This window comes from Phoenix dactylifera, chromosome 11 (assembly GCF_009389715.1).
Source record: "Phoenix dactylifera cultivar Barhee BC4 chromosome 11, palm_55x_up_171113_PBpolish2nd_filt_p, whole genome shotgun sequence".
Lineage (NCBI taxonomy): Eukaryota > Viridiplantae > Streptophyta > Magnoliopsida > Arecales > Arecaceae > Phoenix > Phoenix dactylifera.
This window is the reverse complement of record NC_052402.1, coordinates 11,437,058-11,459,879: the sequence shown is the minus strand read 5'-3', so window position 1 is coordinate 11,459,879 and position 22,822 is coordinate 11,437,058. Positions and strand designations below refer to the sequence as shown.

The 22,822-nt window shown below is 37.6% G+C and overlaps 2 protein-coding genes across 7 annotated transcripts; one reads left to right on the top strand and one right to left on the bottom strand.

The window, feature by feature from the left end:
* Positions 1–491: 491 nt before the first annotated feature.
* LOC103713211 (reticulon-4-interacting protein 1, mitochondrial-like) lies at positions 492–14,640 on the bottom strand. Of its 3 annotated transcripts, XM_026807004.2 has the most exons (8): positions 14,177–14,640; positions 12,238–12,465; positions 9,985–10,058; positions 7,490–7,649; positions 5,014–5,133; positions 4,798–4,906; positions 4,614–4,657; positions 492–1,062 (listed from the first exon to the last, which is right to left on the bottom strand). In XM_026807004.2, exons 1-8 carry the CDS (start codon positions 14,390–14,392, stop codon positions 1,042–1,044), a joined length of 972 nt encoding a protein of 323 aa, XP_026662805.2. In that variant the 5' UTR covers positions 14,393–14,640; the 3' UTR covers positions 492–1,041. The 3 variants fall into 3 exon arrangements, with proteins under 3 accessions (XP_026662805.2, XP_008798278.2, XP_008798276.2); XM_008800056.4 differs by lacking the exon at positions 4,614–4,657 and having other exon boundaries at positions 12,238–12,345; positions 14,177–14,584; XM_008800054.4 differs by lacking the exon at positions 4,614–4,657 and having other exon boundaries at positions 14,177–14,581.
* Positions 14,641–16,656: 2,016 nt separating this feature from the next.
* On the top strand, positions 16,657–20,549 carry LOC103713212 (transcription factor VOZ1). Of its 4 annotated transcripts, none has more exons than XM_008800060.4 (5): positions 16,658–17,318; positions 17,413–17,601; positions 18,781–19,306; positions 19,472–20,008; positions 20,261–20,549. In XM_008800060.4, exons 1-5 carry the CDS (start codon positions 17,094–17,096, stop codon positions 20,293–20,295), a joined length of 1,512 nt encoding a protein of 503 aa, XP_008798282.2. In that variant the 5' UTR covers positions 16,658–17,093; the 3' UTR covers positions 20,296–20,549. The 4 variants fall into 4 exon arrangements, with proteins under 4 accessions (XP_008798280.2, XP_008798282.2, XP_008798281.2 ...); XM_008800059.4 differs by having other exon boundaries at positions 20,252–20,549; XM_008800058.4 differs by lacking the exon at positions 20,261–20,549 and having other exon boundaries at positions 16,657–17,318; positions 18,799–19,306; positions 19,472–20,240.
* Positions 20,550–22,822: the final 2,273 nt, after the last annotated feature.

The following is a 22,822-nucleotide window of genomic DNA, read 5'->3' as shown; positions in this document are numbered from 1 at the left end:
GTAATGAGGTTAATCAACACTGCACAGGCGCCTTTAAGACCACTCGACTGATGTTGCTATCCACCTTCCGAATGAGAAGAAAGCTGTTCAAGCTGTTCCAAACAAGCTATCTTTCCTCCCCATCATCTGGTGCTAGTTTCAATTTTCTACTTGTGCACTTTTATTTGTTGATTCATATGGAGAATTGGAAACAAGATTTCACTGGCTTTCACACATTATAAATCTGGAAAGATTAGGGCAATAATTATTCTTGCAATTCAGGAACCTACTTGGAGTCATTAATGATTGGAAATCTGCATGCAGAGGCTAGGCCATGTATATGCTGCCAAAAGGCCGAACTTGTTTCATCTAAAGCATCAGAATGATGGTGCCCAAAACCCTTAACATGAGATTGAATTTGCTTTATATATATATATATAAGTTCCATCATCTGCCATGACCTGCTCGTTTTTGTTTATTTTACAGTCACCATTCCTCACTTTTCATGATCCTTGATCAAATCTTTCTTGCTTTAGTATGTAACAAAAACACAATTATTTCCCCACTTCTCAACCACTGCAACTCCAACACAAACCCTCAAGTACAAATAAATAAAAGATTATAAATAAAAATAAAAGGAACAGACACTTCATGTCTCTTTATGTACAATTAAAGTAATGCGGATAACAAGGACCAGTTCCGAATTATCAGTGGGCCAGGCTACGGATGAATTGACATTCTTTATCAATAGGTCGCCTGTTAGGGTTGAATTGAAGGGAGGAAAGCCAGAGGAAAATTACTGTTGTGGTTTGAGATGCAAATGGCTGAAAAAGCTGAGAGATGATTTACATGTACAGATCCATTTTTCTGGATTTATTCTGAATATAAGTGTTCCAGTATTTCAGTCAAATTCCAGAACCACCTTACCAGGAACAAGCCTTCTATCTTTTACCTCATGAGCTTCTCTAACTTGCGTGATTGGAAATGTTTTCTCCACTGGTATCTTTAGCTTTCCAGCTTCTGATAGTCTGTGGATCTCATCTAGACCTTCAGCATCAGCCCTCATGTATGTCCACCAATACTCTAGCAACAAAAATAGATTGGAATTATAAAAATAATGATGATGTTGAATCACATTTTTCACACAATCATGCATAAATAGGATTTTTTTTTTAATGAAATCAAAACATGTACTAGAGAAAAGATTATATAAAGTGTATACAGGGAGAGAGCGGACCCTCATTCTTTAACAGAAAGATGGAAAATGCTAAAATATAAAAACATGATGAAGCACAAGCAATTCAGGGGCTTTAACTAATGCCAGGCAATCATGCAAAAATCTCTGTGTGGAAATTCGCATATCGATACAGTATTTACTTTAAATAACAAACTCCAAAGGTATAGACCATGACTGACAAATAAGAAGATAAGCTCAACTAGGTGAGCAATTATGTGGCTAAATCCCCTCAGGAAAGAAATATGGATAAGATACATTCTTAAACATATAATAAACCAAGAACGAGATCAAGCTTGACACTAAAATATCCACTTGCTGAGCTTGATGCATCACCTGCTAGTAGATGTTTTGTAGGAAATTTCCACCGACAATCAGTATGACGAATAAGATTAGCAACAAAAGAAAGCATTATTTTGATTGTCAGTGGGTACGCATAGCAAGTTGTATAACTAATGCTCATAGAGCAAACACCCCTAAATGAAGAGCAATAAAGCTGATGTTTGTGGTTGGTGCTACAACATCACCATTCAAGAAAACAAGATGAAGACAAGCTCAACACATCCCTTATTCCTTTTAATTATAGAATCAAAATTCTGTAAAGTAGTTATTGACAGCTTACGGACTATACCTCAAATTAACTGATAAAGCAAAGCAGGTGCATATAGATAATTGGTCACTATTATTGGGTTCAACTGACCAAGAAGTTTTAGGAAGAGGTTAGGAGACGATGAGAACCAGGATGCCACTGATTAAAAGGTGCAACATCAAAACAATCTCTTGATCTCAAAAAGAAGAAAACCTAGCCTCCTTTTTTTCCACAAAAAAAAAACTGTGTTCATTTCTAGAAGTCCTATTAATTATAGAAGCCACAACCATTGATTAGTGCTAGCAGTTGTCTAACATCTATGCACATGCTAAGATGATTCTGTTGGCACTTGGCACATTACTTTTTCTGAGGAACTGATAACCTGATGTTCGGGGCTCTATGAAGTGGCATATATTAAAGATGCAATGCTGTTGGATGAACAAGAGATTCTTGCCACCAAGGTGGTAGCCTAGTGGTACTGGGCGTAATTTCTATCCTCATGGTCCCAAGTTCGAGTCGCTGCGGCGTTGATTAAAATGTGGCTTCAGCCACTGCTTGGACATGAGGCATAGGAACGCTTCTTGGATCTTTAGTAGCCGGGGTGGTGTCACATGTGACGTACTCACACGTGGGACTCGAGCCAGAGCCCAGAGGGGTAGCTGAGCCGGGCCCACGGGTGGAGAGGGTATGAGTAAAACTGGTCGGGGTGCCCAACACACGGCCATTTTTGCTCGCATCGAACATTCTTCTAGCGGGGCGGGGGCCCAGTGGAGGCTGCTACACGGGGGTGGGCTTGTCCCTTCCTCCCTCCTTCCCCTTTTTTTTAGCAAAAAAAAAAGAGATTCTTCTGAACCACTGGGTAAGTGGAACTATGACAAGATGATGGATAGCAAAAGAAAATCAGACTGCATAGAGGAAACAAAGATAGGGGATATTTTGGTGTTTGATTCTACTCTGCGTAACACCACAACAAAAGGTGGTGGAATTGCTATACATGTGGAACTAAAATGGGATAGAAACTTCAGGTTAGAAAATCGTATGGTATTCAGAATGTTTATAAAACCTATGTTATAAATGTAGATCAGACTCTGGTCAAAACACAATGCCAAAACCATAACTATAACCTTAACTGTAACCTTCGAGCCTTTTCCTAATTGTTTAGGATTGGCCTTATAGATCCTTATTCGCCGAGTATACTTATTTAGGGCCAGATGTTATTCTAAGTTTCTCCAAATCCTTACAACCTCCATACATATCACCTTAGATCTTCCCCTCATTTTCTTACCACCTTCAAGATAAACCAAAATATCTCTTCTTAGTTGTACATGTCCATACCACCTCAGTTCGTTTTCCATTACTTTGTTCTTAATCCAAGTAACTCCTACAGCTCCTCTAATATATTCATTTTTATTTATTTTGTCAAGTTTTACCACACATTCACCTTAACATTCTCATTTCCACCATACTTTGTTTTATTTTATCTTGGGCAACTCTCCAAGTATTCTTATTTAGAGACAGATGTTATACTAAGTTTTTCCAAATTTTTACAACCTCAATACATATCACATTAGATTTTTCCCTCGTTTTCTTACTGCCTTCAACATGAACCAAGTACCTCTCCTTAGTTGTACATGTGCATATTGTCTCAATCCATTTTCCATTACTTTTTTCTTAATTTGTGCAACTCCTATAGCCCCTCTAATATATTCATTTTTATTTTATCTTGTCTTGTTTTACCATACATTCATCCTAACATTCTCATTTTATTATCCAGCACTCTGAGCAATACAATATGGCAAGCCTAACTATTCTATGAAATTTTCTTTTAGTCATAAGGCATGAGCCTATCACATAATATTCCATATGCACCTCTCCACTTCATCCAACCAGCTCTAAGGCCAAGAAAATGACCAAGCCACATTGAATCAGTCAAACACCAAGTCAAATTCCCATAATTAACGATAACGGATATCATGGCATCACATAGCTATCAAGCTAAATGTTCTTGCTGCACTATGAAGTGTATAAATGGATTATCACAATAGCAAAAGATTTTTTCCCCAGAGTTTAGGAGGGGCTAATCCCACCCCACCCCTTGAGGGTTAACTCCAACTGGAATCGAACCCCCACTCTCTTGCCTAATAGCGAGGGATGATACCATCCATGCAACTGTTTATTAGTGAGCAAAAAAGATTGCAGTAATGGATTACTCCAAGGCTTTGGAGGTATACAGCTTTTGTCAGTTCAATATATATTTGTTGGATCAATATTATGAAAAATATAGTGCAGTATTCATATAAATTTAAAGAAAAAAAATCAGGTCAGTGTTGAAAGGAAATCATGTTTTAGATGGAAATTTAGCACAACATACATGGTTCCACATTGCTCTTAAAATCAAGCTTAAATTCTGATGAAAGTTCATGCAGAGACATGGATTCTGCCACAAAAGGGATGGTCAGATTTTTGAGGAGAAACTCTAGTTACTATTTTCAGTCTTTTGGGCAGCAACCTCTCACTGACAAATCAATTACTTCTGGTTCTTTAACCTGAATGTGTTGAGTTTACATTTTATAAATGCTGCTAGATAAGGATAAAAGTATAAAACACTACCAAAATCTTCAATAATTTAAGAATTCTTTTTGCAAAGTCAAAAATGTAGAACAAGTAGAGCGCCCATACAATTCAGTAGCTGAAATTCTAAAATAACAACAGCATCTTCTATAAGAGCACAGAAACTGGTGAAACAGATTTAACTAAAGGAATGGTATATTACCAATGTTGCCTAGAATGGTAACAAGCAGTCTCACTTACCAAGACTGGGCCATCACAAAGGTTCTTCTTCTTCCCCCTTTTTTCTAGGGGAGAAATCACAAAGTTACTCTCATACTAATGCAGCTCTAGCTACAAGATTTGCTTGAACTTTGGCCTTCACAAGGCTCATTCTCAATTTATCAAGAAATCACCACTTTCAGAAAGAGAAAGAAGCCCTTCATACCTATTCCATGAGAATAGCGGTACTGAATTTGCTTCTTCAGTAAAATAGCTGTAGCAGTGGGAAGACCAATAGCCAACCCATAACTATCGGCTATGGATGCTGCTTCTCCCTATAATAAGAAAATAAGCTCAAGTGTTCAATGGTCAAAAGAAAGGTAAAAATATGAAAAATATTTCACGAGGTTACTAATTTAAGAAAGAAGGCCTGCTCAGTTACCTGCAGTGTCATATAGTGTCCACCTTTCTTCAGAAAATTAATCCCAATTCTTTCATTTACAGGTATTCCAATTGTATCCAGAACAGCATCAAATTGTCCTTTGATTGCTAATTCAGTATCCTGTAAAATGCAGTCCAGCATGATGTATTTGGCCAAGAAATAAATATTTGTTGATGTAAATGTTTGAACTCAGAGAAGAGATAGAGATTCATTCTCAATATGCCCAGTTTCCAGCAAGAAATTATAAGCGCTTCTAGAATGCTAGGATTGGCAGCTGAAGGAACTTATAGAGGCCTTCTCAATAAAATATCTGGCATAGTTAAGTAAGCAAAATTTGAGGGAGGGAACCCAAGGTATTGCAATACACAAATATAAAAGAATCAGATATCTATTAAATTTTCCTTAAGCAATCAGTTGTGGGATCATACTCAAACTTTAAAAAGATAAGCAATTCATGGGCAACTAATAGATGGCATACAGGGTTATTTTTTCTTTTTCTTCCTTTTTTTTGGGTGGTGGTGGTGGGGGGTTGCTTAATTTTGGTATCACTAAAACATATACAAAATATATGTATGACATATATGATACAAAAACTTATTCCTTTTTTCCATTAAATTTATCCAGAGGCTCCTCATGATTTGAAATTTTCAGTGGTGATAGCATACATTTACATGTACCACAAGTTCCTTTTCTTCCTCCCATATTCATGCAACTAAGTATTGGAGAGAAAAAGCTAGTCACAACTTCAGTTTGACTCATTCTGTCAAGCAAGAGCTGTCCAAGCATATCAATGCCCTTGCTGAAGTAGGCATGCAAGGTGATAGGCCTAAAATAAGTAGCAGGAGGTATATCCAAAAATATTAATTTGGACAAACTAAAAGAAATAGCATTTTGAGTAAACCTGCAAATAGAGTTTTAAACCCATGAACTCCTATCGCTGGCATCTGTTCTCCCCAGTAGTTCAGAAACATGAAATGAGAAAGATACTATGGGCCAAATTTTATGTGTCAATATAAAGCAACAAGATAACCACCCTCTCCCCATCTGTTCTCTAGAAGCACACCTCTATCCCAACCATTAACTTCAATTTCATGGAAACACATACATCAATATATTGGCCCATTCTTGTGTAAAACAAAAGTTTTAGGTCGTTACAATAATCACTCAGCATACCATTAGGGAGTCAACTTCCTTTAAAATTGTTGTTGTTGTTAGAAATAACAATAGGATAGTTATGGGCAAACAAATAGTAGCATAGTTAAACAACACTTCAGACTCAAGCAGTACCTCCTGTTTTTCACCCAACTAGATGAAAACTGCAAATTTATCAGTAAGGGGACTCGAAACATCTAATTTACCATATGTTGCATAGGACCAAAAATAGAAAGTTCAGAAATGCAGGCGAGCCCATAGATCTGCATGTGACTGTAAATCTATGCTGAATAAGATGTGCATGAGTGGGATAAGTGGATGCTCATTATAACTATAGACCATTTTATCAACTCAAACCTTAGAATTAAATGAACAATGAGTTACAAATTAAGTGGTTCTCAAATCATTCAATTGAACTACTATTTCCATGGTCCATCCTTTCCTGCTTCAATTAGTTGCAAATGATGGTATCATATCAATATGATCCAGATGTTTTCTCGGCAGTTGGTCAGTCACATATAACCATTTAGGGAAGATACATGGGAAAACGTATCTATGCAATGCAAGTATATAAATCAAATGCTAAGATTCATATCCACATTTGTTTTAAACAGATACGATTACAAATTGGACATTGACAGTAAAAATAAATCATATACTTTAACTTTATAAACCACTAAATCTAAGATATTATTCTATGAAAGATAATTAAGTTAAGACATGTTAATATTGTAACTTATTTTCCTTCAAAGTTCATGAGAGTTGTATAAGATTAAAAACAATTGCAAACAAAACCAGATATTCGGAAACAAATTGATAATCTTATATTCGTATTCATATTTGCTTTTCTTTAACAGATATAGATACAGATATAAATATTAGTCAGATACTGAAATTGGTACTCAAATCTGAATATATTTGGATACATAAATAGACGTGGAGTCTGGATAGATATTGTCTATTCTATTTTCATCCATACCCAGTGGCCCATGGAGTGAAGTGGTTTTGCCTTGCCACCAGTGGCGACCGCCACTATCTAAATGGAGATCCCAAGGCCCACACACATGATGTGCACTCTGGTGTGTCGCACCTCATCCCTGCATGAACACTAGGGGCGCGCATCATGTGTGGGCCCTGCAATCACCATCCATGCATGGGTAGTCTCACTACCAATGGCAAGGTAAACCCATTCCCATGTAGATATACACAACCACATAATTTTTTGAATTCCAAGAAGGAATTGCTTGAGTATATTAGACGTCCATCTCATTTGCTAGCTAACTAGAGGAGCAGCAATGCTGAGAACAACTAAGGGTTTTGCTACCTCGACAGTATAATCAACAGCTTGCTCAGCACCAGCTTCCAAAACTCGGTCAATACTCTTACTTCCACATGTAGTTGACACACTACACCCTGCAGCTACTGAAAGCTGAATTGCGGCTAATCCAACTGCTCCTCCTCCACCAAGCACTAACAATCGCTGTCTGTGAATCAAATAAAAAACATAATGAATTAATGCATATAAGATCATAAAGAAAAGCTATCAGCTACTTGTATATGACGAACCATTTTATGCATGCTACCCAGTAAAGCACCCGAAGGTCTTCAGAAAATTTAGAAATTTGAGATGTTAAAATAGAGATAATAGTTAGATAGCTAATCATTCCCGCGACAGCTCCAGTGATAGGGTAGCGCTCTTTTTTTGCCTTCTAGATGACCCCTTCCTCAATTCAGACTGCCCTTAATTATACTCACCTTCATCGGGAAGATATCAACTTTGATAACAGCTTGATCCAGATCTAGCGCTGACCTTTGACGGGCGATCTCCCCTTTGCAAAATAGAGGACTTGGGAGAGTTTGAACGATTGATTGATCGATAAAATCCAGGGCTGAGGACCTAACTTGTTGAGCAAAACCCATCTTTTGAGACTACGTCTTTCATCTTTCAAGAATATTCAATTGAATCATATTCGCCCGAAAAAAAAGCACACACTAACCATCATATTTGTGATTCAACCAGCAGCTAATTGAAAAGAAACTACAAGGAGCAAGTTCAAATTAGATATATTCATGAGTTACTTTCTTTATGCATCATCAGTTTTCTGCTTGCAACATGCATCCATGCTCTAAAATGAGAGAGAATGGAAATAAGGAAAAGCTATCAAAGAAACTCCACTACAACACAAATGTGTTTACAGTTCCTTCTGGCTCCTAAAGTCACTCTTCTTCAAGCAGACATGCCACTTTCTGAGTCCTCAGGTACAAACGAGCAAGCTAAGGTGACGCAGGAATGAATTGAAATGATTTTTGTTCCATTCTCAAAAACGACCTTTGCCGATTCATGGATTTTTCAGAACGCCAATTGTAGTTGTGTTGTTAGGGGAAGCAGCCCTATTCAAAAGCAGCCAATTTCCTGCCTAATCGTGGGCCTAATCCCGAAGAGGAGGGGTGTATAGTGCGACTTGTTGGACATGTCATACAGGATTTCCGCTGCTTGACCTCATCCCTGGGGCACAGCCATTGACTCTCCATAGCCAATTGCAAACCTGCCATGAACTTTTCCTAAAATAGGTGCTTATCATTCATTGGTGGGGGATAACCTTGTGATAAAGCGCATGCCCCAATTATCAAGGAGGTCAAGCAAGCAGACCTAGATACAAGCGAAAGCACAGAAAGCCAGCGATGGTAATGGAATTGAAGGTCTAATCAAATTTCTGTGTTCATTTCTTGCAATGTATTGTAAAAAATATGCAATGTTTTCTTTCACCGAATGTTGATCAGGTTAGTCTCAAAAAATTATAATGACCCAGAGAGATTTTTTCTAAATTTAGTTCAGATAACAAGCAGACAATTATATTTAACAGGAGAATAAAACAATGGTAAACATGGAATTGGCTGGACATTTTTCACTTAATTGCTCCAAAACAAAAAATCTTCTTATGGTGGTGATTTGAGCCTAGCTTCTCAAGAGGCCTGCAACTGAAAAGGCAATCATGGCCTCTTGACTGCAAAAGTCTGTTCAAAATCAACGTTGCATCTAAGTAGTTTTTCTCGCCTTGTTCAAGCAGGTAACTTCAGTAAGATGCATATCTAACTGACTACCTCAAATCCAATCTGGTTTTATAGGCATTTTTTTTACTTGGGGCAGGATCTGTTTGTCATCCTCAATTTGGTTTGGACAGCAATTGCAGTTATGCTCTCAAATTTCACCTGTGATTTTCTGGTGATAGATCAATTATACATGCGGTCTCACAATACTGATTCATAAGGTTTTTCAAGAGCCTACTAATCTGATGAGCTAAAAATCTTCTGAGTTATCCCAAACAGAAAGCAATGAGAAACATGACATTTCATAGTAAAACTAATAATAAAAAACTTCTCATGTAAAATCCCATCTGTACAACTAGAGTCCCATCTGTAAAATCCCATCTCATGTAAAACTTCTCATATACAGCTAGAGCAGCTAGAGTCCATCAAAGTCAAGAACGAACCCGATCATCCTCGACATTCAAGTTATATAAGTCATTTCCAATGAGTAAAAGTGTAAAACCCATTCTTGAGTTTAGGGCAATGTGCTGCTTCTCACTTTGCTCACTCAATGATGGGAACGTTAATGCATACCTGTGAAGTAGTTTCGTAAAGTCAACCAATATCATGAACATGCTGATGAGAGTAATATCTACAGCAGATGTGCCAAAAAAAATGTATTTTCTATCTGAAATTAAGAATACAGTAGGAACATCCCAGTAACTGTTGAGAGTGTCCCCACAAATTCCATAACTTTATAAGGCCATAATCAGATCATGTCATCGAGCATACCCTTTAGTGATTCTAGCGGTGCTTTTTAAAGCACGCCATGCGGTCAAAGCAGCAAAAGGAATGGCACTTGCCTCCTGCAAAACCAGAAAACAAGTTTCCATGGAGGCATATTTTAGTTGAAGAATGTCTGAAACCAAGAAAACTGACTGACTAATGATAAATTGTTAATTAAAAAAAGTATAACAGAATATCAATAGCTAGAAGTGTGAAGAGCATCAACATTATCCTAAAACCAACATTAAATTTTGAAAGAACCTAGTTAATAAACAATAAAATTTTCTAGGGACATTCAGATAGTACTTAAATAAAAGATTCAACACGTTTACAAAAATGTTGATTCAAGCAGTTATTTCTCCAATCATGCCAATCTTAAACCCATTTGTGGCCAATCATGGCAGTTCTAGGTCCATTAGATATGGCTGACTAATAGAATGTAACAAGGAGACATTATTTATTCACAAACCACATATTAAATGATGCACCAGGACAACTTAATCTGAATTGAGTTTGATGCATGTTTTCACAGACATGCAAAAATCACACATGATATTTCAAGTATGAGTCTGCTGCAGCAAACAGGAATTTGAGTTATTTTGGCGGGCACACTATGACACTATCTAATTTTAGTTGTATTAGGAGCAAGAACTTAGGGGCGTACCACCCACATAATGGCCACTATGTACTGTACCAGCTGGGAATCAGTATCGTTTGTTGGGGGGTGGGGGTGGGGGTTGCGGGGGATGGGGAGGGGGCCTCAGTACGCTGCAGTTTTGGAGAACAGGTCCTCAACCATGAACCCAAACCAAGTGTGACCTGTGCACTACTGATCAATACTGAGCAGGACACTTTAAAAAGAGTTTTCTTTTTTTTTCTCCACCATTTTCAAGTTAGAAGAGGGAGTGAGAGGCAGAGCAAGGCTTCCCCACTTGAAGACATTGTCAGAAAAAAGATGATGAGAGGTTTGAACATTGTTTCTAGCTAGTTAATGCTTCACCTGGTCAATATTTTATTTTTGCAAAATTCTGACCCCAAAAATCAAGGGGTTTTAAATTGTTTATGGATCATGTTATAGGTTCATTTTTTGGTGTATGAACGTTGGATCGTGCCCTAGAATATAAGGCATGAATCCAGGATCAAAAACAAAGAAGTTAGGCATTTTGGGAAGAATACTAAGACACCAGCCAAAATAACTTAGATATGAAATTTATAATATTTGGACTGTTGATGCACAAATATGGTTGTTTAATGAATTTTTTATGATAAGTTATCTGAAATCATGTATTGTATAACAAAATACAAGTCAAATAGGGGGAAAAAGTATCAAAACACATAGAATACAACAATTCCAGCATTTAAATCAATAAATTTACCAAATTTTTGTAAAAATCCAACATTAAGAACATAAAAGATTAAACAAGCCAAAAAATATGAAGGTCAAAACAGTTTATTCCAAGGGTGCATTAGCTGACCCAAGCCATCCCAGCTGGTATGCAGTGTAGGCACACAGGTACAGCAGGAGGTTCAATATGTACCAGGATCATACTGACCAGGGAGTGGTCCAGCCACACCTTGAGATTGGAAGCCTTGATTAGGAGTCCTTTAGGTTTGAGATTTAACAATAAATAATTATGCTATTCATAAAACATTACTAATTTGATTTTTCTTGAAGTCAAATTTGAGTCAACAATTTATTCCTACAGTGCAGTTACATATGGATTCTATAAGAAAGAATGGGTTCTTAAATTTATAAAAACATCCTAGCAGGAGCATCAGCCTATATCAAGCCAGAGCAGGAGGAAAAGTGACTAAACAGGATCCAGAAGTTATGACATGGTTAAGATCTTATAAAAAAAACAACAATTTGAGGGTGATTATTTAGCACATCATTTAAAATACAACATATCTATAATTTACTACAGAATGTACAAGGATGATGAAGACAACTGCAAAAGTAATTGCCCCCATATATCCTATACATTGAACAAACATGGTAGCATCCCTGTACGAAAGGAATCTGCAAAAGATATTGCTAGATTACTGCATGCACAATAAAAGGACATTCATTATTATCACAAATATAACAGAAAATAAGGTACTACCTGCACTAGCTTATGCCTTCGAATGATAGGAAAAATGTCAAAGTTTTTAAAGCATCTATGATGGCTGGACTACCCATTCAATATGAACAGAACAAGGCAAGAACGTTTAAGAGAGGGAGGGGAGAAATAACAATCATCATCAAGGTTTACTTACCACATGTGTCAATGAAGGTGGTTTGAGTGTTAGTTCATCTTCCGAGAGAATGGCATAATCAGCATATGTGCCTCTCACGGCTGTTGGATGCAGTGCACCAAAAACTTCCTGCCCAACAATAAGGGAAGAAACTGAAGAACCAAATGCTGCAACTTCACCACTAATATCACGACCCAGAATTAGTGGCAGAAGTGGTTCAAAAATGGATCGTCCATAACCAGATCGCATCTGAAGATTACAAATGTCAATGAATTGCATCAATATGATCATGCTTTCTCTTACATATGCCACAAAATATAGTCACAAAGGGATCGGTATTATCTATTGAATGGTGATGACGATCTAGGTCATAAGTAAACATTTAAGAGTAGTTCGTAGCATTTAATATAAAATATAAGTTTTATGTTTTTAAGATTCCAAGCCTAGTGAATAGGTGGAGGGTTGATGTTAGGTCAGTCACAGAAAAGCATACCAAACTATGAAATCCAAAATAAGACTGCTTGGCAAATGAGGTTCCATAAAGCTGTCCCCAAAAATTAAGAAACAACTTGACGGTCATGGTTATGGCTTTTAAGTTTCATGTAATAGGTCATTTTATTTTGTCTAGAGTAATCAATTATCTCTATATCCCATTATTTGCTTCAGAACCTGGTTGCTGCAGTGGTTGGATATAATTTGGTAGTCACCCTTCCATTTGTTTATGAAAACTCATCATGTCTTCCATATTATGGTCAGTTATCCTCTGACATTTCTCATCCCATTTTTGTGTGAAATCTTGGAAATTGTCCCCATTATAAAGAGTGTTTTTTTTTTGAAAATAAAAACCATTTCCAAGAGACCATTGTAAGCCTTTTCTGTTCTTCAGACCAGCAGCTGTCAATTCATGTGCAACAGTGTTTTTGTACACTTTAACAATCTTATTATATTACCACTTTATTAAGTAGGATCTATAGAAAAGTATATCTTATCACATCATAGGTCATGTTCTCCATGAACATTAAATCACCCTTCACTCTTATCATTCAAATATACAAGCTCTCGCCTATTGGGATCTATCAAACAAGCCTTGGTCCCGTCCCATAAATTGACCCGAGTTCACAGCACTAGCCAATATTAAATATCCTTTGCATTCTCTTAGTACGCTATCCAATTCACCACAAGGTTCATCTTTTGTTGAAAAGCACAATAATTTAGCTCAGGCCCTTGCCATTTCATCTATTCATGCTGTGACAATGATGCTCAAGCTACTTGATATGGTGACATCATACCCTTGTTGTGATCGAGCTATATGGTAATATTGACAATAGTAACATTCTATTGGCCCATGCTAGATCCAAATCATTTTTCTACTGGACGTAACACCTTCCTTGCTCAAGTTAGTCCACTTATGCTGATCACCACCAACCAGCTACATTGCTGGTGTTGGCATTAAATTTCCAAGGAAACAATCACTTTACTAAAATCCCCACCCATATCGATCAACCTTGAGTTGTTTCTACTAGTTCTTTCCATTTCCAGACAGTTCACTTCCCAAAACCCTCTCAAGTTTCAGCCCAACCTCAAATATGTTTCTTTCTTTTTTTATATATAAAGGGAACTTCAAATACATTTCCAAAAACTGCCATCTAAAATCCTCGCCGCCAATGGACACGTTGATCTTTACTACATCCCCTTTAGACTTCCTATAGCATCTGGACGCTTACAACTCTACTATCTCCATCGCTGAGCCAATAAAACCTTCTTCACTACCTTCTTGCGCAAAAGCAAAACATATTTCAAGCTTAGGTGCAATGCAACACACCAAATTTTATCCAAAACATAGTCTAAAGTGAAGCAAAGGAATGCTAAATGTTCTAATGATCAGACAGCTAAAAGATGAGCAATGATTTCGGGGAAGATAGAAAATAATACTCAGGAGTAAATGCAAACGAGGGCTCACTCTCAAGTCCAAGGGATTGATGGAGACGGCGCGGGCGCGGACGAGCACCTCCCGCGGCCTCAGATCGGGGACTTCGACGGACGGGCGCACCTCGAGGACCTCCGGCCCGCCGAACCGCGACAGGACAACGGCCCGGCAGGTCATCGCCGCCGTGGACGCGGCCCTAAAATCGAACCCCAGCCCCGGTCTCCGCCACCGTCCCGCGAGCCTCCACATCGCCGACGATCTCCCGAAGCTCGGCGACGCCTAAGCCCTCAGAGGTCAGACGCCCGGAACCCTGGCAGAGGGATGGAGGGAGGAAGGACGCATGTGGGAAAGGAAAGACCAGGGAGGCTTGGAGAGTGGTCGCGAAATCGGCGATGCGTTCGATTCCCGTCCACGCGCCCGAGCCTCGCGAACTATTTTTCTATCAAGGGTGCAGCAATCTGCGCCGTTCAGATCGCGTGATCAGATCAGAACGACCAGAGGATGCACCATTACATCAAACATCTTTCGTGCCGAAGATTCTCTTTGATAGCCAGCCAAATTTGAACCTTCGATTGCTACAGCAGCGGGCACTTTTCCAGAAGTCGTGGTTTTTTTATTTTTTATTTTAAAAGCGGATGAATTATAATGCTGATATATCCAATAAGACCGGAAAAAAAATAAAATAAATCTTGAACTATTCTAAGGTCATGTTTCGGGGAGCTTTTCTGGCCCTCCAAAAGTACTTTTAGATGAAAAACTGTGTTTGGTAAATTTTTCAAAAAACTGTTTCAGCTTTTGCGGGAAGCTGAAAACAGCTTTTGGGAGGAAGCTCCAATTTGGAGCTTTTAGGAGAAAGCTGTTTCAGCTTTTTCGAAAACTGTATTTTTGACAAAAATGTCCATATTAAAATAACATAATTACATAGTTTATCCCTGTATAAACCTAAAAATCTGCTGGAGCCAAGAACCCAAGCCGTCAGACTCCCTTCCGTAAGAAAATGTATTTTTCTTTTCAATTTTTGTATGCATCTCTTGAACCACATTTTAGAAGAAAAAAATTTTATTCCTTTTCCATACCTTTCAAAATCAATCTATTATTTTTTTTTTATCATCAACCTTGCGGCCCACGCTGAGGTCCTCCTCGAGCGCGGACCACAAAAAAGAGCTCCTGGACCACGGAAAATTATTTTATAAAAAATTATGAGAAATTATTATGGAAAATTAATTTATACTAATAATTATAATATTTTATACCTTTATTTTTGTATTATACTATAAATATAATATCATATTATATTATATCATAATACATTAATATGTTATGTTAAATAATTTAATATTATGTTATATTATGAAAAATTAATTTATACTAATAATTATAATATTTTATACCTTTATTTTTAATTATACTATAAATATAATATCATATCATATTATATCATAATACATTAATATGTTATGTTAAATAATTTAATATTATGTTATATTATGGACAATTAATTTATACTAATAATTATAATATTTTATACCTTTATTATTGTATTATACTATAAATATTATATTATATTACATTACATTATAATACATTAATATGTTATTTTAAATAATTTAATATTATGTCATATTATAGAAAATTAATTTATAATAATAATTATAATATTTTATACTTCTATTATTGTATTATACTATAAATATAATATATATTACATTATATCATAATACATTAAAATGTTATGTTAAATAATTTAATATTATGTTATATTACCAAATATTAATTTACTCTAATAATTATATTACTATTATGCTATATTAACATAATATTATTTTATATTACAATAATATTATACTATATCGTATATTTATGTATTAATTTATGTTATGTTTTATTATGTTTTGTTGTATAATACTATGCAATGTCCTTTATGGTAATTTTGTCATATAAAAGTACTTTCTCAGTTTATTTACCGAACACAAAACGAAGTACCACAGCACTTTACGAATGTAGTTACTAAACAGCAAACAGCTTTTTATAACAGCTCTACTTCAAACAGCTCTGCTTCCAACAGCTCTACTGCCAACAGCTCCCCCAAACAGGGCCTAAACAGCTCTCTTCTCCAACTCGCAAGATGTCTCCGGAATGACTGGCCTTGCTACTCAGTCTGCAAAAAGCCGTGTTTCTACTTAAAGAAAATAGTAGAAGAATTTTAAAATAATCAAGAAATTAGTATTAGTAAAGAAATTCACTTACAAGAAGGATGGTATATATAAAATCAATGATGATGTTGTATTATTAGAAGGTAAAAGAAGTCATAACAATGAGCTAATTGCAGCTATGGCAAAGAAAATATTCCAAGTGAGCTAATGACTCAATATTATTTTTCCAATATCATAAAAAGAAACAGCATTTCTTGGGAAAAGAACTCGACACCACTCATTCTATATCAATTTCTTATTGTTCCATAGAATCCAAAAACTGAGTTAAAAGGTGCGGTGAGAGCCGTGGCACCGGGCAATTCACCCCACTCCCCTTGTACCTTTTGCCGCGTCGTTACTGTTTGGGGTTCCATCCATGTGGAAACGGTGGACTGGCGACGCTAGTCCTCTGCGACAACCCTGAACCCGCCGAAGAAATGATACAAGTGTACTGAGTGCGAGAGAGAAGAAAGAAGGGCAGTTGAAAGAAAGCAATAAAAGAGTCCATCTCTTCGGCCGATTGCCCCAAAGGCCCGGAGAAGCTCCCTGTTCCAGTGTTCCTATCGATCCCGTTCGATCTCCATCTCTTCCCTTCTCTCTCTCCCGCTCTTCGATTCTTCTATCTTTTCTCTCGATTTCCCCCAATCGTGTTCTCCTTGTCTTGCCCCTTCTCCAGATCGCTCTTCCGCGATCTATCGGCGGGGTTTCTGAGAGGAATTAGGGCGGATTCGGCGAGGGATTTGTGAGGTGGTGGGGCCATGGGGAAGGGTTCGAAGACCGGGTGTCGGTCGGAGTCCCACCAGCTCTTCAAGGACAAGGCCAAGAACCGGGTGGACGACCTCCAGGGGATGTTCAGTGACCTCCAGTCTGCCCGCAAGGAGAGCCGCACCGCCGATGTTGCCGTCCTCGAGGAGCAGGTCCACCAGATGCTCCGCGAGTGGAAGTCCGAGCTCAACGGGCCCTCCCCTGCCTCCTCCTTGCTCGTAATCCTCCTCATCCCTCCTTTTTTATTCCTTCCTGTATCTTTCCTTTCTCGTTATTTTCTTATATGGCGGTGGATTGGTTGGTTCTGGTCAGGGGAATACTCATGTCTCTTCAGAACTTCCCTCGGAAACCCTCCGGCTGTTGCAGCTTAGCGAGGAGGAGGATGATGCTACGAGCAAGCTGTCTGAGCCGGCCCCTGGGAACGCAAAGGCCGAGCCTTTAGATGTTCCTGAGCCTATTGTTGAGAAAATTCAAGGTGAAGGAACTGCTGTCTTTCAACAGGTGAGCCTTTTCCCAAAGCTACATCGTGTTGGATAATTCCCCTTTGCGTTAAACTGTGGAATCTGGTTTTGTTCCTAAGATCTTTGCAATATCGTTCTTGTATCTGTCGGTTGAGGATGGGTGCACATGCAACTGTATATAATATCATTTTTCTCCTGAATTCTCCTTTTTATTTTTTGCTTCTTCCTTTTGTTCATCACATACAACCTAATAACATTCTCTTGCATGTGAGTGCCCTCATCTCCCCCCAACTTACAAGTTTACTGTCTCTTGATTAGTTTTTTGTTCCTCTTTTCTATTTATCAATTATCATTTGTTTGAGTTGCCGTAGGACCAACATTAGTCATTAAGAATGGTTTTTTGGATCTTTGGTTAATGTTCTTGTACAAATCATGGAGAAAAACTGTTATTTTCCAGTTCACATTAAAACAGGTCCTTATGTGCACGTGAAAGTACTTAATTTACTTTTTTCTTTCAGGTTTATCTATTCGTTTTTTTGTTATTTTTCATTGTAGATTTTATTTTTTTTCTTCATTTTTTCAATATAATGTGTGTTGGTTCCCACCTACTGCTGAAGCACTACGTCATCCCTGGTTGGCTGTCAATTGCAACTGCCTGTTAAGACACTAACAAACTCTATTTCAAGGCTGTGTAAAGAAAGTCATTTCTTAGAAAAAACTCTTTTATATACAACTCCCATAACCTGTGCAAGTCATTTCTTAGAAAAAAGGGAGAAACTTTTCAGGTTGTACTATGCAATTTCTGCATCTTGTGTGCCTATATGAAGGAAAAGTAACATGTTAGTGTTGCTAGCTATAGGTTTGCAGAGATATTATTTAGCGTGGAGTTTGCTGATATTTTTAAGATGCTCCGTTTAGCTTTACTTGCATGTGTTTATCATGTTAAGTCCTACAAGAGATATTCATGCTATGTCCACCTGCTAATCTTTTGCTTTATAAGTCTGTGGCACATATTGGCAAGCAATTTGTGACATTCTCATTTTCCAGCACCGTTCTGATTATCTAATGTGGAACCTGCGAAAATTTTCTGTCCTTTTTTTAATCCTTCACTATTATGTGGCGGTTCAAGTTTCAACCTTCTAGTAGTTTGCTTTTTGGTTCACTCACAAATTTTTATCGTAATTACAAGAGTAAGTTCTCAAATTAGTTTTACTTGCAGGTTAATTATGTGAATCAGGAACTAACAGAACATGGATTTCTTTATGGCGGGGAATACCAAAGCAACCTTCCTGCTGAATCAGACCATGCCATCATAAATTGCTTGGATGGGACTACTCATTTGGATTACCAACAGTTCAGTTTGCATCCAGAGCTGCACCATAATCTGTATCTTGATATCAGTGCTAGTGAGCAAAATGGTGGGGACGTGTTACCCCATATTTCAGACTTTCTACCAACAATATGCCCTCCACCATCTGCATTTTTAGGGCCAAAATGTGCACTCTGGGACTGTCCTCGGCCTGCTCAGGTATCAGAGTGGTGTCAAGACTATTGCAGCAGCTTCCATGCTACATTGGCACTGAATGAAGGTCCTCCTGGCATGACACCTGTGCTACGTCCTGGTGGTATCGATCTAAAAGACGGTCCACTTTTTGCTGCTCTTTGTGCGAAGATACAAGGAAAAAATGTTGGTATCCCAGTATGTGAAGGCGCTGCAACTGCAAAGTCTCCATGGAATGCTCCAGGTATGTCTTTATTACAGTTCTACATGTGTAAAGAATGTTCTTCATTTTGCTTTTATATTCCATATCATTAAAGGCAGCTACTATGATGCCATGTTTTAATGATTAGGATTTTTTTCAAAAATAAAATTGGCTGTCTGATTGCTGGGATTTTGCATGATGTTGCAGAGCTTTTTGATCTGTCTGTTCTTGAGGGCGAGTCACTTAGAGAATGGCTCTTCTTTGACAAGCCTAGAAGGGCTTTTGAGAGTGGGAACCGAAAACAGAGGTCATTGCCAGATTACTGTGGCCGTGGTTGGCATGAATCCAGGAAGCAAGTTATGAAGGAGTTTGGTGGGTTAAAAAGGTCTTACTACATGGATCCACAACCTCTGACCCACTTTGAGTGGCATCTATTTGAGTACGAGATCAGTAATTGTGATGACCTCGCTTTATATAGGCTAGAATTCAAGCTTGTAGATGCAAAGAAAAGTGCCAGAGCAAAATTGACTAGTAATTCGCTGCTTGATCTGCAGCAGCAGATGGGAAGGCTGAATGCAGAGAACTCTGTCGATAACAAAAAGAATGGCAAGAGTAGGACAAAAGCTAATCAGAAGGACATTGCTGAAAACATATATTCAACTCCAAACACAGCTAATCAGAAGGAGAATGAGATAAATGTTTATCATGCTTCGGATAAGATGGCTTCTTCTAATGAGAACTCAGGTTATGGACCTAATTTCCAATTTGTTTATTCTGTTGAAAACTTAAAGGACTTTTGTGGGACATAAGCAAGGATAAAAACATTAGGCAGTCTGGAGCTGTCCTGTGATGACGGTTTCTGAACTGATTTAATTTTCTCCAAAAGAAACATGTTGGCTGTAACTTTTTTGACCAATATTCCCTCCTCAGTTTTTGGTCTGTTATATCATTATGCCAATCATATTTAACTTTATTACATGGTTTCAGCATGTGCAGGCAACAATTTTGCAGCAGGGCATCTGTGCTCCTGAATGCTTGAATATGACAGTGATTATGAACTGTAATTGTTGTAAAAGTGGCTTAACTATAATGTCCCCTGGATGCATCTTTAACTCGATGAAGGATAATTGCATACACTGCTCCAGAACTGTGCAGGCAAAGTTACATAAAGCATTATATGCCTTGTATGTAGTTTGTCCCTTTGTAAAGGTTTTGGGGAGTCATGTTCTCTAGTACTTCAGCTATTTGAATTCTAGGCAACGCAAGCTGCGGCTCTTCAACACAATTTTTCTTGCTATTTTCATCTGCTAGCACTTTTTGGTGGTTTGTTGCATTCTTGGCTACTGTTCCATACACAGTTTTTCGCTATCAGAAGTCTATGTTAGATGAGCAACTTTGATATATCTGTATTTCATTAGTTGAGGTGTAGAATTTGGTTGCATCGTATGCTGAAGGTTAGAATATTTATGCCCTTGGTTTCCACATTTTAATTTTGCAAATTCACATAATATCTGCATCATATGGAAGATTTTCTTGTCAGGATTGTATGGAAAAATATTTTCAGATCATGCTGCTAATGGATAATTCTCTGTTATTTTGGTAGTTTTAAGTTTTAACATGTGCTGAAATCTTTTGAGTTCGCATGAAACATGCACATTATAGCCAGCATTCAAATATTCTAATTTTGTGCGTTGCATATTTAGAGTAGGAGTCGACAAACGAACATAATTGATGCATGACAAAATATTCTTACCCACCAATACGGCCCCAAAAAATGAACATAATCCATGCACCTTTAATTATAATTTTTACCCAGGACCAACCTGATTATAATTGGATTAGGTTTGGCAGCCCTTAGAATCCTGCTTAGGCTTCTCTTTTCTTTATTTTGAGTTTTACCTTGGACAGGTTCATTTCAATTGGGTACAGTGCATTTTTAAGACCTAGTTATAGATGGTCTTGGTCTGGATTGAGGTTTGTTTGTTTGTTTTTGTTTTTTTGTTTTTTTTTTGTTTTTTGTGTGTGTGGTCCAACTCAGCCCTACCACCCCTATGCTTGATAAACTGGTGCAAAATTAACTCCAGAATGTACTGGTCACAAGTAAGAAACAGCCTAGGAGAGATTCATTTCTAGCATACAGCATCAGCCACCGTAACCAGATGAAACATTTAAAATATGCAACAAACTGTAAGCATTAAGGTCTCATGTTGCTGATCATATAAAAAAAAAGACACAAAACTGCTGTTCTTTAAAGAGTACAAAATCAAGATAGAACATAAACATATTGCAAAGCATGCTCACACTGAACTGTGCACAGCGAAAAGAACCTCCAACTGGAAACTTTCCAGGAAAGCAGATAAATTTACATGCCAACTTCCAGCAACCATGCAGCAGGAGCCACAACGTCCATCTCATTCTTCTTCTGAAGAACGAGAGTTCAGGATTATATCACTGCAAAACCCTCGAAAGAACACTTACCATTGCAATATCAAAAGAGAGAAGTGAAATGTGGGTACTTTGAACATACGTGTCGGCTCTCCTAGACCTACTACTACCAGAAGCCAATTTTCCATCGCTATAATGGAAAGATCGGGTTTTGAGGATGCATTAGATTTGTTCTTGCACCTGTTCTTGAGCTTCTTTTTAACCTGAACTTCTTCTTTTCACTCTTTTCCCATTCTCTTCTGTGTTTGTTGTATATAAACATTGCAGCTCGGGCATCCTCAACATGAACGAAACCACAGGGGCAAAGTGCTTGGCCAATAAGAGAGAACATTTCGTATTTCTTGGTTCAAGAATGCGCATGGCATAGCTTATTGAAGCTGAAACTTGAGCACCATGGAAAGGTCATCTTCCTGATTCCTTTATCCTAATTTCAGGAGTTTATGATAAAGACAAATTGGTAGTGCCATGAAATGACCTCAATCTTGCATGCTATCTTACCCCATGAGTTAACACAGCAGTAAAGTTGCAACTATTTGGTGCATATGATGATCCAATAACTACACGAAGGTTACTTTCATCATACATGAAACTGCTGCCATGTAGTATTAAATTTCCACCAAAGTTTGATTCTAATTCATAGTACAAATTAAAAAATTGGTATTCTGACAGAGTTGAAGTGATTCCAACCAGCAGCAAATCATTATTTCGAGAAAGCAAATGAACACAGCCAAACAACTCATCATCAGCAGACAATAGCAGCACATTTGACTTATCCAAAACAATAACAATAATATTAATGATGAAGATGAAAAATAGTATGATATAGCATCACTTAGATAATTTTACGTCATCGAAATCTCGGGACTCAGAAGGAAATGGTTGAGGGGAGAAGTGATGATGACGGCGGAGACATCGGAGGTAGCAATGCTGAATGAACTAAAGCAATATGATGGGAAGAAGACAGGAAGTTCTAGGATGTTTGTGAAATTTGTGCATGTGTCAACTACAATATGAATTCAAACACATATATTAGCAACTAAGCTTTCTTCAGATACTAGACTCGATAATATTTGTGAAATTTTCCCATTAATATAAGGCTAATCTCAGCTCATG